The sequence below is a fragment of the Saccopteryx leptura genome, chromosome 3 (genome assembly GCF_036850995.1).
Source record: "Saccopteryx leptura isolate mSacLep1 chromosome 3, mSacLep1_pri_phased_curated, whole genome shotgun sequence".
Taxonomy (NCBI): Eukaryota; Metazoa; Chordata; class Mammalia; order Chiroptera; family Emballonuridae; genus Saccopteryx; species Saccopteryx leptura.
Window position 1 is genome coordinate 141,465,231 of NC_089505.1, and position 15,515 is coordinate 141,480,745.

General features: G+C 44.6%; 1 protein-coding gene across 1 annotated transcript in view; it reads left to right on the plus strand.

Moving 5' to 3' along the window:
• IL12RB2 (interleukin 12 receptor subunit beta 2) overlaps positions 1 to 15,515 on the plus strand; it is an 83,180-nt gene that overhangs the window by 47,127 nt on the left and 20,538 nt on the right. Inside the window, exons 9-10 of the mRNA XM_066376504.1 lie at positions 694 to 913; positions 9,326 to 9,526. Of these exons, the coding sequence (XP_066232601.1) occupies positions 694 to 913; positions 9,326 to 9,526 (421 nt within the window). The remainder of the gene's footprint in view (positions 1 to 693; positions 914 to 9,325; positions 9,527 to 15,515) is intronic.

A 15,515-nucleotide genomic window follows, 5' to 3' on the forward strand; every position in this document is an offset into this window, starting at 1 on the left:
TGAGAGCAAGATAATAATGGCTGATTTGAAAGGAGTTTGTTTTGTTTTTCCAGTTTGGGCTCTGTTTGCTTAATTGTCAGAGTGGGACTGAACATCTGTGTCTGTGGCAAGAATGGAGAACTCGGTGAACTCGGCTAACTGTGGCAGGCGCCGTAGAGTGGGGATGCACAGGAGTGGAGTAATAGTTCCGCCTCTGGAACTCCGGGGAAACAGATAAGCTCTTAAAAATCTTGTTTATGATTTTGCGAGCAGCACTGAATTTTCTATTTAAAAAGTTATACGTGTGTGTGTGTGCCACACAGTTAGAAATGGTGATTGAGAGGGGCTTTGTGCCTGGCCCCGGGTCACATAGCTGGTGGTTGGTAGAGCTCGAACACAAATCCCACAGCTTCTGAGTTTAGATGCTGCTCTTGTTCTATTGGACATAACTGAGTTTTCTATTATTGGGAAGTTTCATTTTGAAGCAAGAAAAAATGTCAATGTGTTTTTACTTGAAAAAACTGTTAATTGACATTTTTCTGTAAATGCTGGGGGTAGACGGCAGCATAAAGTATGCAGTAGAAGAGATGGGAGGGTGTGAATTAAAAGGCCACTCAGATGCAGCCACCTGCTGCAGAGGCCATGAGGTCCAGGCGTAGAGCCTCCAGCGACCCTGTCTGAGCATGCGCAGTAAATGGATGTGTTTCGTTGCAGAATCTGAGTGCATCAGAGGCAAGAGGAAAAATCCTGCACTATCAGGTGACTTTTCTGGAGGTGGAAGGGGAGAAAGCCATACTACAGAACATCACAGAACATACCTCCTGGATCTGGGTCATTCCCAGAACTAAGAATGGGGCTGTGGCTGTGTCTGCAGCTAACTCAAAAGGCAGTTCCCTGCCCACTTGTATTAATATAATGGACCTGTGTGGAGCAGGTAAGTACCAACTTTTCTTTCACATCGCCTGTGGGAAACTGTCTTACTCATCTCTTATCTTCCACAGGCTTAGCTCAGGGCCTGGCATGAGAAGCACTGGAATTTAGACTTTGGAGTTAACTGCTTTCAGAGGCTGTCATTTCTACTCAGACTGTCAGTGGCCTTGGACAAGTGAATTAACACCTCCGAGCTTTACTTCTCCCTGCCCTAAAGTAGGGATTACATCATCTGCTTTGCAGGCCACTGTAAGATTAAATACGGAGACTAATACACAGCAGGTGCTTAATAAGTGTTAAGGAAATATCAGTTACATTAAATTGAAAACAAATATCTGGCTAATTTTTCCAGAAGCAAGAATCATATGTGCTGTCAGGTTCTAGACAAAAACATCTTACACCTATAGTCAAAACATTATTTTTAAACCAATGGTATTAAAACAAAATTCTGGCTCTAATGAAACTATAGTGATATTTTTCTATATTACAGCTAGCTCTGTATTCCAAAAATTTAGACAGGTATCCAATTATCTACATTGAAACCTTCCCAACTAGCTATACACATTATATAGTTTTATCTCTGAAAACTCACTTCTCTGGATAAAAGCCTATAAGTAGTCAAGAAAACGGATACTAATGCTATTTCTCAAATTCTGTGTTTTAAGAAGTCCTAACTTTTTCCAAAAATGCCTAATAGAATAAAACTATAATTAGATCCTTCCTTAAAATTCAGTGTAACAGTTTTCTCTACATATGAGTCTAGTAGTTATTATTTTGAAAAGCTTCTACCAAAACATGATTATTTTATATATACTGTTAAATCTTAGTTATGTATCTTTTTGGTCATATATCTATAAACATAGAGATAATAGAATAATAAAAAAAAATAACTAGAAGAAAATACAAGAAAGTATTGCTATAACCTTGGGTTGTTACAGGAGTTAGGAATTACTCTTAGGAGTAAGGATCGCTCTTACTCAGAGGCCTGACGACAGCGACTTATTTATTCTCACACATTAAAGAAGTGAGAAATAGGCCAGGGCTGGTGTGACAACTTATTGACATCATCAGGACTCCAGGCTCCTTCTTTTTGTTCCTTCTGCCAAGTTGGCTTTCATCCTCAGATGGAAATGGTCCAAGGGAGCTGCCAGAGCTCTAGCTATGTCCATGTAGGCAGCAGGAAAGAAAGTAGGGAAAGGCTTGCCCCCGCACTCTTGAGGAGCTTTGCCCCAGGTCACAACACGCTTGCAGTCACTGACTCTATAAATCAGTCACCTGGCCACATCCAACTGCAAAGGAGGCTCAGAAATATATTTCAGGCAGCAATGGTGCATTGCCCAAGAAGATGAAGAGAGGGTATTTGGTAGGCCACCGGTGATCTCTGCCTCATATGGGATAGGTACCAGAGGCAGAAACATGAAGGGAAAGATGCATTAACTATGGGAGGAAAAGCTTAAAATTTCTGCTTAGTAAATTAAATTTTTTTTCATCTATTTTTAAGTGAGAGGAGGGGAGATTGAGAGACAGACTCCTGCATGCTCCCCAAGCAGGTTCCACCCAGCAAGCCCATCTGGGATCAATGCTTAAATCAACTGAACTATCCTTAGTGCCCAGGGCCGATGTTTGAACCAATCAAGCCGCTGGCTGCTAGAGGGTGAGAGAGAGAAGGGGGAGAGGAAGGGGAGAGAAGCTGATAGTCGCTTCACATTTGTGCCCTGACCAGGGATCAAACCTGGGACGTCTGCATGCCAGGCCAATGCTCTGTCTACCGAGCCAACTGGCCAGGGTCATTAAAAAATTTTTAAACACAAAAATAAAACTTTAAAAATACAAATAGCAGTATTTTTTTCAGAAAGTAACATCATAAAACCATGTTCCCACTTTCAGATCTAACAAATGTTAATTAACATTTTGCCAGATATTTTTTTCTATTTAAAAAAAAGTGTTTTTGTTTTTTTTTATTTAAAAAGTGAATTCTGTGGGGGAAATTGAACTCATACCACTGTTCAGTATCCTGCTGTTGTTAAAATGCAGTATGTCAGAATACCTTACTTCAAACGTCACTGCAGATGAGTATTGGGAATATAAACATCAATTTTCCGGGCCTGTTCCAGGCTCTTTACTTAGATTTATTAACAACTCAAAATGACACACTCGTTATTTTAGGGTTGGCCTCGCCTGTATTCATTCAGCCGTCCTTTATTGAGCATACTGGAGTCCAGCAATAAGTTGAAAACAATATTGTTGGGGCCCTCCAGTTACATTTCGTCAGGCGGGAGAGCAGATATATAAACAAGCACGCTGTAGTACAGCAGGAGACGTGTGAGGTTAGAGGCTCCCAGAGAGCCCTAGAAACTGAGAAGAGCCAAAGTCTGGCCTTGAAGCGGAGGCAGCCTGTGAGCAGGCTGTGGAGAGACAAGTCGGCAGTAGCCAGGTACGGGAGAGCTGGTGAGCAGGGACGAAGGTCTGTTTGAAAGTGGGATCTGAGCGAGCGTAGAGGTTGATAAAAAGAATCAGGGGTAGAAGACTTGAAGATAGAGGAGGAAGAGGGGCTAACCGATGGAAGGAAGTCCCTGGGGAGCTGGAAGATAATGGGATCCAGTGACAAAAAGAGTTTAAAGGAGCACTTCTTCTTCTCAGAATGGACAGTGTTAAATAAGGATGGGTCTCACTAAGCATGATCATGTAGAGGAGGGAGACAGGACTCTGAAACAGTTCTCCACCACCGAGCTTTCTCTAAGAGGACCGTGGTCCTGGACATCTGGGATTCCCAAGAGCTTTTTGCCTCACCTAAGACCACACCTCACCATTCAGTACAAGTTGTGGTGCACCTGGAAAGACTAGCAAATCACATAATCCCATCCTTGATGGCTTTTGACTCACACATTCTGAAGGATCGGTAGAAATAGTGCACAATAATTCTGTGTCTCCCTCTCTTTCAATATATGTTCACACTGCTCACATATATAGGTTTCCATTTAGGAAGGAAAGAAATAATGCCCCGACAGGCAGAATTAGGTTGATGTTGAGAGAAGTAGGGACAACTTCAGTATAAAAAGTGCCTGCCACAGCCTTGTGCATCAAGAAGCACAAGACTGATTGTGTTGATTTGTGATGAAAACTGAATGTTTGCCAAACTCACAGCTAACAAGTAAAACATATTTCACGTCTGAGACCAGTCCCTCTGCTCAAGAATTCTTGAAACTGTGGGATCAATCAGAAGCCAGTAGAGTCACAAACAGGCCAACACAGGTGTCAGAGACTTAGACCCCAGGAGGTGGAATAACTTAGCCAAGATCATATATCCAATTAATGGCAGAGCTGGGTGAGAAAACCAGGCCACCTGTCTCTTAGGTGGTCACTTTTCCAAATATCTCATGAACTTCATAATTCTATTCAGAAGCTCTCACTGAAAAGGGAGATGGGAGGTTGAATGACTGAGGCTAAAGGAATAATTTTGAAAGGTCACAGAGAGAAGGTGAGTTGTGAGCAGAGATCTGAAGAAAAGAACAAGCCCTGGAAGACCCCTTGAGGGAGGAAATCCAGGCAGGTTCCTGGCAAGTGTGGTGACTCAGAGGCAGAGCAAGGCCAAATTGATTTGCTTAGCTAATTCCAGAGAAAACAATGGCTAGGCTCTCCTGGCTCTGTTAGCCCGTCACCTGGCAAAGGGTCTTGTGAATCATAGGTGCTCTAAAAATATTTAATGAATGAATGCATTTCATTAAAAAAAAACATCCTGACATAATAGGTCAGATAATAAGGCTAATGAAGATAAAGGAACCACAGCTGGGGAATTCTAGCCTGTCCAGCCAGTGGTGCAGTGGATAGAGCATTGAACTGGGACATGGAGGACCCAGGTTCGAAGCCCCGAGGTCGCCGGCTTGAGCACGGGCCCATCCAGCATGAGCAGGGGCTCACTGGCTTGAGCACGGGGTCGCTGGCTTGAGCATGGGATCCTAGACATGACCCCATGGTCGCTGGCTTGAGCCCAAGGTTGCTGGCTGGCTTGAAGCCCAAGGTTGCTGGCTTGAGCAAGAGATCACTTATTCAGTTGTGCTCCCCCCCGTCCCGGTCAAGGCACATATAAGAAAGCAATCAGTGGACAACTAAGGAGACTAAGGAGCTGCAATGAAGAATTGATGCTTCTTATCTCTCTCCCTTCCTGCCTGTTTGTCCCTATCTGTCCCTCTCTCTGTCTCTGTCACAATAAATAAAATAAAAAAGGAACGGCAGCTGGGGAATTCCAGTTCCTGGAATTAGGCAGGTTATAGGCTCTGACTGCCGGGCCCAGCCCTCGGGATGCCACAGGATGGCAGAGGGCCTGTGCAGTGGGGAATAGTGATGGAGGGAGGGCTGCGGTAGCACTTTCTGGTGGCACTCCTTTTTCTTGCCTATGTTGTTGGGATGTGATCATTGCCTGAGCATTTCTCCTGTGGGGCAGGTAAGCCCTGAGAGCAGGGCCGAGAATCTTCAAAGAAGTCCTAGAAACTTACTGGAGAGAGGAGCTGAGAGCACGGAGTGTCTGCGGGCTGGCTGGTCCCTTGAGATTTCTTGTGCCACCCACCCTGTGGGCCTGGCTATTACAGAAGAGACTAACAGCCCCACTCTCCCATGAAGATCAGTGCCAGACAAAAAGGCACGGGTATGTTTTGGAGGTGCTAAGGACACCTATGGGGAACCTGGGGACAGGTAGAACTCAGGTTGCGTCACTGCGGGCTCTCTGACCTGGCGCTTATCACCCTGAAAAGCTCCTCCTCCCAACTTACACTTACCTGGAGGAGTGCGAGCTGTAGCTGAGCTTTCACACCCACACAGAAAAATGAAGGTCAAGGCTGCCGATCAGGCCAAGAAAATAAAGCATGACCCCAAATAAGAAAATTAAGAGAAATCTTAGGGGGCACAAGTTCGGGGTGGGGGGTAAGGCAACAAATGTAACAACTTGTGCCATAGGAACTGTAGCTAATGCAACAGAAGAAGAAGAGCTTAGAATAAGCATAATAAGTATTTCTAGGAAGGAAAATAAGAGAGGATGATAGAAACATGAATCAGAAAAAGAAGGTTGTGAAGAAGCCCCAAATAAAGAGATTCAGGCCTGACCAGGCAGTGGCGCAGTGAATAGAGCATCGGCCTGGGACATAGAGAACCCAGGTTCAAAACCCGAGGTCACTGGCTTGAGCACTAGCTCATCTGGCTTGAGCATGGGCTCACTAGCTTGAGCACTGGGTCACTGGCTTGAGTGTGGGATCATAGACATGACACCATGGTTGCCAGCTTGAGTACAGGCTCATCTGGTTTGAGCAAAAGCTCACCAGCTTGAGCCCAAGGTCGCTGGCTTGAGCAAGGGGTCACTTGGTCTGCTGAAGGCCTGTGGTCAAGGCACATATGAGAAAGCAATCAATGAACAACTAAGGTGTTGCAATGCGCAATGAAAAACTAATGATTGATGCTTCTCATCTCTCTCCGTTCCCGTCTGTCTGTCCCTGTGTATCCCTCTCTCTGACTCTTTCTCTCTGTCTCTGTAAAAGAAAAAAAAAATTAAAAAAAAAAAAAGAATACATGAAAACTTTAAGGAAGAATTTTTGAAACTCCATTAAAAGGTATAAAAAGAAAGCTGAGTAATTTCAGTGAAACAGCATATTTATGAATGGAATGATTTAACATTGTAGCAGCATCAATTTTCCCTGAAATAACTATATTTAATTAAATTCCAGTAAAAAATACCAACTGGAATTTGGGGGGCCTCTGATAAATTGATTCTAAAAGTTACATGGAAGAATAAAGTTTTATGAATAACCAATACTATTTTTGAAAAAAAAAAAGCAAAATGAGAAGGAAAGTTTGCCACCCAGTCAGACATCACAAAGCCTAGTAATGTGAACAACCTGTTCTAGTAAAGATGCTGACCAGACACAGACCCAATGATACATAGAACTTGGTGCATGCTGGGGATGGTATCACATTTGAAAAAATTGACTCACTGTGTGGGAAAAAATAATAAAATGTATTCCCTTAAAAAAAAAAACTAATAGGAGAAAATGTGGTTGAGTATCTTTGTGACCCCAAGATGGAAGGATCTCATAAACAAGACTCAAAATGTGCAAACCATCGATAGAATCACCTCCTTCAAAGATACATCGTAAAGTTATCGGAGACTTGAAAGACTGGAGTAAGATATTTTTAGTGTTAAAAGTGACAAGTGATTAAGATCTAGAATATAAAACTATTTCTGCAAACCAGGGAGACAGGAAACTCCAAAAAAAAATGAGCCAAGTTTATGAACAGGCAGTTCACATAAGGGGGAAAAGGTGATTAGTAATATGTGAAGAAAAGCTCAGTCTCATAAGAAATCAAAAAATGAAAATAAAACCACAATTAAATGCCACTTTGCACATATCAGATTGGCAAAAATTAGAAAGTCAGAAAATACTAAGTGTTCAGGGGTGGTAGGAATGAGATCTTCCAAGCTTTTCTTGTTGGGAGTGTCAACTGATTGGCTATTTTAAAGGACAGTCTGGCCAGTTCGGTGAAATATGTGAATTACGATTGAGCAGCTCTGTGCACGTACACTCAGAGACATTCTTACACAGGCACACAAGAGGACAGGCAACAGAATATTCATTGCCTTGTGTCAGTGTAAATGTAAGAAGGTCCCAACCTGTAGAGAATTTTTATGAGGTTATTTGAGCCAAACTGATGACACATGCCGGGGATAAAGATCTCAGGTGCTTTGGAGAGTAACAATTTTGCTGGGCTTTTTAAAATTAATTAATTAATTAATTAATTAATTTTTATGACAAAGGCAGAGAGAGAGACAGAAAGAGGGACAGATAGGGACAGACAGACAGGAAGGGAGAGAGATGAGAAGTATCAATTCTTCATTGTGGTGCCATAGTTGTTCATTGATTGCTTTCTCATATGTGCCTTGACGGGGGTGGAGGGGGGGGCTGCAGCAGAGCAAGTGACCCCTTGCTCAGGCCATTGACCTTGAGCTTTAAGCCAATGACCTTTAGGCTCAAGCCAGCGACTGTGGGGCCATGTCTATGATCCCACACTCAAGCCAGCAACCCTGTGCTCAAGCTGATGAGCCCAAGCTCAAGCCAGCAACCTCGGGGTTTTGAACCTGGGTCCTCTGCAACCCTGTCTGATGCTCTATCCACTGTGCCACTGCCTGGTCAGGCTTGCTGTTTCTGTTATGCATTTGAAACTAAAGAGAAGGTGTAAGGAAGATCACATGAAGGTGGGAAACACAGGCAGGGATTGGATTAGAAGATTATGTGCTTTCTTGAAGGTGGTTATGCCTTTGAAGCGTATTATTTCTGGCATCTTAAAGGTGTATTAACCTAGATGCGCAAAAACAATGGACAGGATTTGAATAAAAATCTTTCACTTAAGAAGTTATAGGCCTGAGATGTGACTACGCACCATGACCTGCCCTGTTAGAAATTTATGATCTATTAAAGCACCTTTTTGTTTTGGTTTACACTAGTAAAGAGTTGAGGGGAACCTCTTGCTTGTCACTTGAGACTGGACAAATAAAGGGCTGAAGCAGAAGTCTAAAGGAATGAGCTAAATTTACATATAAGAGCAGGATGGCTCTATCCCAGAAACACAATGTTGAGTGAATATAACGGTTAGAAAAAGCATTTGAGGCCTGGCCGGTTGGCTCAGTGGTAGAGCGTCGGCCTGGCGTGCGGAAGTCCCGGGTTTGATTCCTGGCCAGGGCACACAGGAGAGGCGCCCATCTGCTTCTCCACCCCTCCCCCTTTCCTTCCTCTCTGTCTCTCTCTTCCCCTCCTGCAGCCAAGGCTCCATTGGAGCAAAAGATGGCCCGGGCGCTGGGGATGGCTCCTTGGCCTCTGTCCCAGGCGCTAGAGTGGCTCTGGTCGTGAAGCCCCAGATGGGCAGAGCATCGCCCCCTGGTGGGCGTGCCGAGTGGATCCCGGTCCGGCGCATGCGGGAGTCTGTCTGACTGCCTCCCCGTTTCCAGCTTCAGAAAAATACAAAAAAAGAAAAAGCATTTGATTTATTCCCAGTACAGTTCATGAAACAACAACTCACAATCACAAAGCAACACTAAGTTTCAAGGGCATATATATGTTTAAATAAACATATAAGGTGGCTTAGAAGGATGCATATTACACTCACAAAGAGAAGGTACCATTGGGGACACAGAAGTGGAAAGCGAAATGGAAGATGAAGGGGAAGTAATTCTACAAATCACACTACCCGGAGTCCTTGTCCAAGCTGATGATGCCAGTTCTCAAAGAACTGAGAAGTAGATGAACTCTAATCTGTGCACCTGAAGACCTTAAACAGAAATTGGTTCTTCCTAAAACTTTGCTAGGATGAGTTGTTGTTTTATACCTTTATCTACAGTGAGTTTTGTTTTTGTCCTTCCCTATTTTCCCCCATATAGGGTTTCTGGCTCCTGGCCAGGTATCTGCAAACTCAGAGGGTGAGGACAACATTCTGGTGACCTGGGAGCCTCCTGGGAAAGCTGCCTCTGCTGTCCAAGAGTACGTGGTGGAGTGGAGGGAGCCCCGCCCGAGGGGAGGCCTGCGGCCCCCTCTGAACTGGCTACGGACTCGCCCCTATAATGTGTCCGCTTTAATTTCAGGTACTTAATTTTTCACCCTCCTTTTGGAGGGTTACTAAATTTACGTTTGTTTGAGGAAATTGCAGGTGGGAAACCAAAATCCTGCCTTCAATTACGAGTAGCTCTATGAGAAAGAGGGACAGCGATGATCAAGGGACCATCAGGACAGCACTTCAGAATACACCACTGCAGCCGTAGACCAGCTGGTTGACTAAAAGCTCTAGTATTTATGGAAATCCACGTGCCTGACACAGGGCTGTAAGTGAATCATTAAAACAAATGAGCATGGGCCCTGGCTGGTTGGCTCAGCGGTGGAGCGTCGGCCTGGCGTGCGGGGGACCCAGGTTCGATTCCCGGCCAGGACACATAGGAGAGGCGCCCATTTGCTTCTCCACCTGCCCCTCCTTCCTCTCTGTCTCTCTCTTCCTCTCCCGCAGCTGAGGCTCCATAGGGGTGAAGATGGCCCAGGCGCTGGGGATGGCTCCTTGGCCTCTGCCCCAGGCGCTAGAGTGGCTCTGGTCGCGGCAGGGCGACGCCCCAGAGGGGCAGAGCGTTGCCCCTGGTGGGCGTGCCGGGTGGATCCCGGTCGGGCGCATGCGGGAGTCTGTCTGACTGTCTCTCCCCGTTTCCAGCTTCAGAAGAATACAAAAAAAACAAAAAAACAAATGAGCATGGCTGAGAGCTAAATAACCAATCAGTGTGATGGGTACCTTACATTTGGGAGTTCATGTAAGTCTCAGAAAAATCATGTACAGCAAGAGTTATCATGCCCATTATATAGGTGAGAACACCAGGGGTCTTTCATTCCTAGTTCTGTTGTTTACTATTTGTGTGGTAATAAATTCAGAATTATCTCTATGCTAATTGATGCCTCTAGTCCTCAAATTCCAAATCTGTCAGTGATTATAATCAAGTGATCAAAAGCATCTGAAAGCATATTAAAATGATTGGACAGATGCAGGCAATGTCCTTTTAATTACTTTCTTTTTACTGATTGCTTTCAAAGAGATAAAGGAAGAGAGAGACAGAAACAGAGATAGAGAGAAAAAAAGCATTCATTTGTTGTTCCACTTAGTTGTGCACTCATTGGTTGCTTCCTATATGTACCCTGACTGGGGATCAAACCAGCAACCTTGGTGTTTTGAGATGACTCTAACCGACTGAGCTGGCAATGTCATTTTTATTTTTTTATTATTAGTTATTTTTATTTTTTTAGCAAGAGAGAGAGGGACAGACAGGATAATAGAGAGATGAGAAGCATCAATACTTCACTGCAGCACCTTACTTGCTCATTGATTGCTTTCTCACATGTGCCTTGACTGAGGGGTTCGAGCCAACCCCGTGACCCCTTGCTCAAGCCAGCAACTTTGGGCTTAAGCCAGCAACCTTTGGGTTCAAGCCAGCAATCATGGGGTCATGTCTGTGATCCCACACTCAAGCCAGCGAGCCTGTGCTCAAGTCAGTGAGCTCAGGGTTTCGAACCTGGGTCCTCAGCATCGCAAGCTGATGCTCTATCCATTGTGCCACTGCCTGGTCAGGCATGGCACGTCATTTTAAAATGTAAGTTCACTTAAGTGCTGGTTCTATAGCCAGACTATTTAAATTTGAGTCCTGGCTCTGTCACTTACTAGGTTGAATAATCTAGGTCAAATTAGTTAACTTCTCTGTACCTCAGTTTCTTTATCTTTAAAATGGGAATAATATTACCCACCTCATTGGGTTATTGTGAGGACTAACTGAATTAATATAGAGAAAATGTTTTAAGCAGTGTCCAACACATTTAAAGTGCTTGATAATTTAGCTATTATCATCATCATTATAATAGAAATTATTATGGTGATTATTACTATATTTTCCCATGTATAACATGCTCCCATGTATAAGACGCACCTTAATTTTGGGGCCCGAAATTTGAAAAAAAATATATTACCTAAAGTTTTTTTTGTTTGTTTGTTTTTTGCATTTTTCTGAAGCTGGAAATGGGGAGAGACAGACAGACTCCCGCATGCGCCCAACCAGGATCCACCCGGCACGCCCACCAGAGGGCGATGCTCTGCCCCTCCGGGGCATCGCTCTGCCGCGACCAGAGCCACTCTAGTGCCTGGGGCAGAGGCCGAGGAGCCATCCCCAGCGCCCGGGCCATCCTTGCTCCAATGGAGCCTTGGCTGTGGGAGGGGAAGAGAGAGACAGAGAGGAAGGGGGGGGAGTGGAGAAGCAAATGGGCACATCTCCTATGTGCCCTGGCCGGGAATCGAACCCGGGTCCCCTGCATGCCAGACCGACGCTCTACCGCTGAGCCAACCGGCTAGGGCTTACCTAAAGTTTTTGAACTCAAGTTTTATTCATATAAAATTTATATAACTCCTCATCACTGTCAAAACTCCCATCCATTAGCTTGTCCTCATCTGTGTCTGATGATGAGTCATTGTCTTCAACAATGAGCATGAAAACAAGCGTGCAAAAGTGGGAAGTGCAAGTCAAAAAAAATCTACAACCACTGTATAAGACACACCCAGTTTTTAGACCCCAAATTTTTCAGGAAAAGGGTGCATCTTATACATGGGGAAATACGGTATATATCATAAGGCAAAAATGTTAATAGGCTTTCCAGCTCTAAATCCCATGACACCATGACAGTCATTGCACCTGTCCAGGAGGATACACACACCCTGCTGAAGGAAACAAGATTTACACGGATAAACAAGCAGGGCGTACCGCATGATACCTGAGCTGGTCCCTGACTGTGCGCCTCTTTTACACTCCAGCTGCTCAGATTTTTCGTGGGTTGCGTTTAGTTTTAATCACTACACTTAAAGAGAATGCTGCCCAGTGAGCAATAGAGGAAGGTGAGAAAGTCACTGGGACCCTGGAGCTTTTCATGTGAAAACCAAGCCACTGGGACCCTGGAGCTTTTCATGTGAAAACCAAGCCACTGGGACCCTGGAGCTTTTCATGTGAAAACCAAGCCACTGGGACCCTGGAGCTTTTCATGTGAAAACCAAGCCACTGGGACCCTGGAGCTTTTCATGTGAAAACTGCTTAGCACACGGAAAGAAGTCCCGGTGGGGGCGGGGGTTTGATGGCCGTGGCTGGCTTTGACGTGACCACAAAAAGCAGTATGTGTCCTTTATTGTTCCGGAGGGTAAAACTGAAGTCTCTGCATCAAAACTGTGAGAAGGCAGATGTCAGCTCTATTTTGAGAAAGAACTTTCCTTACTTGATATGGTCTCTAATAGGACAATTGATTTTCCCTGGAGTTGTTGCAGTAGAACCACTTTTCCTTCAGGGCCGTTATGTCCATCAAATTGGATGAAACAGTGCATAGAAACAGCCTTTAGTGAACTCTAAACTGCTACAAAATTATAAATGCTTATCGTAAACGGTATTAGGATTCACCCTCGCAGAATAGTTTGAATCATATAGTCCCTACAGTTCCTTCCTTTTATGAGTCTACACAGATACCATAATATAGAATAAAAGAGAAAATGTTTTCCATATTTAGGAAACTAAAATGTTTTTAAGCATTTTAGAAATATTCATTCGAATAAGTTCAATATAACAGTTGGTAAAATAATTTTTTATTAAATTTTTTCTCCTACTCGAAAATACTTAGTTAACTATTAATTTATGTTGCTGTTACATTCTGAAAATAAACTCTTAAAAAATTAAGTAATCCGGCCCTGGCAGGTTTGCTCAGTGGTAGAGCATCAGCCTGGCGTGCAGGAGTCCCGGTTCGATTCCCGGCCAGGGCACACAGGAGAAGCGCCCATCTGCTTCTCCACCCCTCCCCCTCTCCTTCCTCTCTGTCTCTCTCTTCCCCTCCCGCAGCCAAGGCTCCATTGGAGCAAAGTTGGCCCGGGCACTGAGGATGGCTCTGTGGCCTCTGCCTCAGGCGTTAGAATGGCACTGGTCGCAACAGAGCAACGCCCCAGATGGGCAGAGCATCACTCCCTGGTGGGCATGCCGGGTGGATCCCGGTCAGGCGCATGCAGGAGTATGTCTGATTGCCTTCCCGTTTCCAACTTCAGAAAAATACAAAAAAATAAATTAAAAAAAATTAAGTAATCCAACCTGTGGTGGCACAGTGGATAAAGCGTTGACCTGGAATGCTGAGGTTGCTGGTTCGAAACCCCTGACTTGCCTGGTGAAGTTACGTACCAGAAGCAACTATGAGTTGATATTTCCCACTCCTTCCTCCCGTGCCCCTTGCCTTCCTTTCTCTCTCGATCTCTCTTTCTCTCCTTTCTAAAAAAAATGAAAGAATGTAATCCACACTTACCATAAATTCAAAATGGTCCTCTCCATCACTACGGTGACTCATTGCCATAGCATCCTCAGCTTCTGGCTGGAGCAAAGCAGGGTGTTTGGAGTGGGACAGAATACAGTCCACATCCAGGGTTGTAGGCTGGTGAGACCTAGGCTAGAGATCATCAGTCCTGTCCTGTCAGGATAAAAATGGTTCAAGCCAGCCTGACCAGGCAGTGGCACAGTGGATAGAGTGTCGGACTGGGATGAGGAGGACCCAGGTTCGAGACCCTGAGGTCGCCAGCTTGAGCACGGGCTCATCTGGCTTGAGCAAAAAGCTCACCAGTTTGGACCCAAGATCGCTGGCTTGAGCAAGGGGTTACTCGGTCTGCTGAAGGCCTGCGGTCAAGGCATATATAAGAAAGCAATCAATGAACAACTAAGGTGTCGCAACGAAAAACTGATGATTGATGCTTCTCATCTCTCTCCATTCCTGTCTGTCTGTCCCTATCTATCCCTCTCTCTGACTCTCTCTCTCTGTCCCTGTAAAAAAAAAAAAAATGGTTCAAGCCACACAGAGCCACTCCTTTATAAACACTGTATGTGGACATGGCCATGTCTAGAAAAGCTTCCTTGATTCCTAGGCTATTTGAGGCCCCCCTTGCATGATCCTTTGTACTACTCTATGATTCCTTCTCGTTACTGGCCTTTCAGTGCTTGCCTTCTCCCATATTTAATAGGTGAAATCAATAGCTATTTAATTAAAGTTGTTCTCCTACTTGAAAACACTTAGTTAACTATTAGTTTGTGTTAATTAATAGCTTTCTGCAGGAAATCCACCTAAGAGATTATTTATAAATGTGGAGACAGCCTTCGCCTATGGGCACCAGGTATATATGTATGCATAGGAGTCTGAGGAAATGAGCCAGTAGTTGGAGCCAGAATGGAGAGCGAGCCACTGGGCAGCGCAGCTAAGGAGTTTTTGAGGTGGGGAGCAGACCTGATTAAGGGATGTTTATGTAGGAATTAGCCAGTTAAACAGAAGTTCTCAAGGTTTGAACTGGGGAACAAGTTTGCTGGGACTCTACCTTTTATGGAAAGGGAAATGGTACCTTAGTGAAGGGGCCACAGTTTCTACGCTCCTCCACGAGGTAGGCTGTTCACAAGAAGACACCGACAGCTTCTGGTGCAGCTGTTGCCAAGGCTTCTACACTGAAGTCACGTTGTGCATGGCAAAATGCAACAAAAGCATTTGCCTAATGGGCTTACCTGGAGCTGCCACACCTCTACGTGGCACAGTGGTTGGTTGGCACCTTCCACAACTAGTAGCACAACAGTCAGGCACTAGCCCCTCCCAAATGAAACGTGATTCCATAGTCCATGTTGCCCTTGGGGCTTCTGGGTCCGGATGCCACCCACAAAGAATCTTTGGAATACAGGACTAAGTTGACTGCATTCTTTCCTCCATTGCACTTAGTTTATGAATCCAAATGGGAACTCACCCACGGTTGTGTGTTCTTTCTCTTCATGGTCACTCTGATAGAACTGGTTTTGTGTTTGAGCTTTATATGCTGCTTATTGGCTGGAATATTTAAGGGACAATGGATTTTCATATAAAACACTATTTAGTAAATCATTCTGTGATGCAAAATACTTCTTCCCCCCAAAAAGGAAATGTTCAATCCTAATCAATGTGAGCTGTAGGGACCAGATCTACCTGTGGCAGGGCATTAAATAATATGGAAGAGAGTCCTCGTTTTGACCA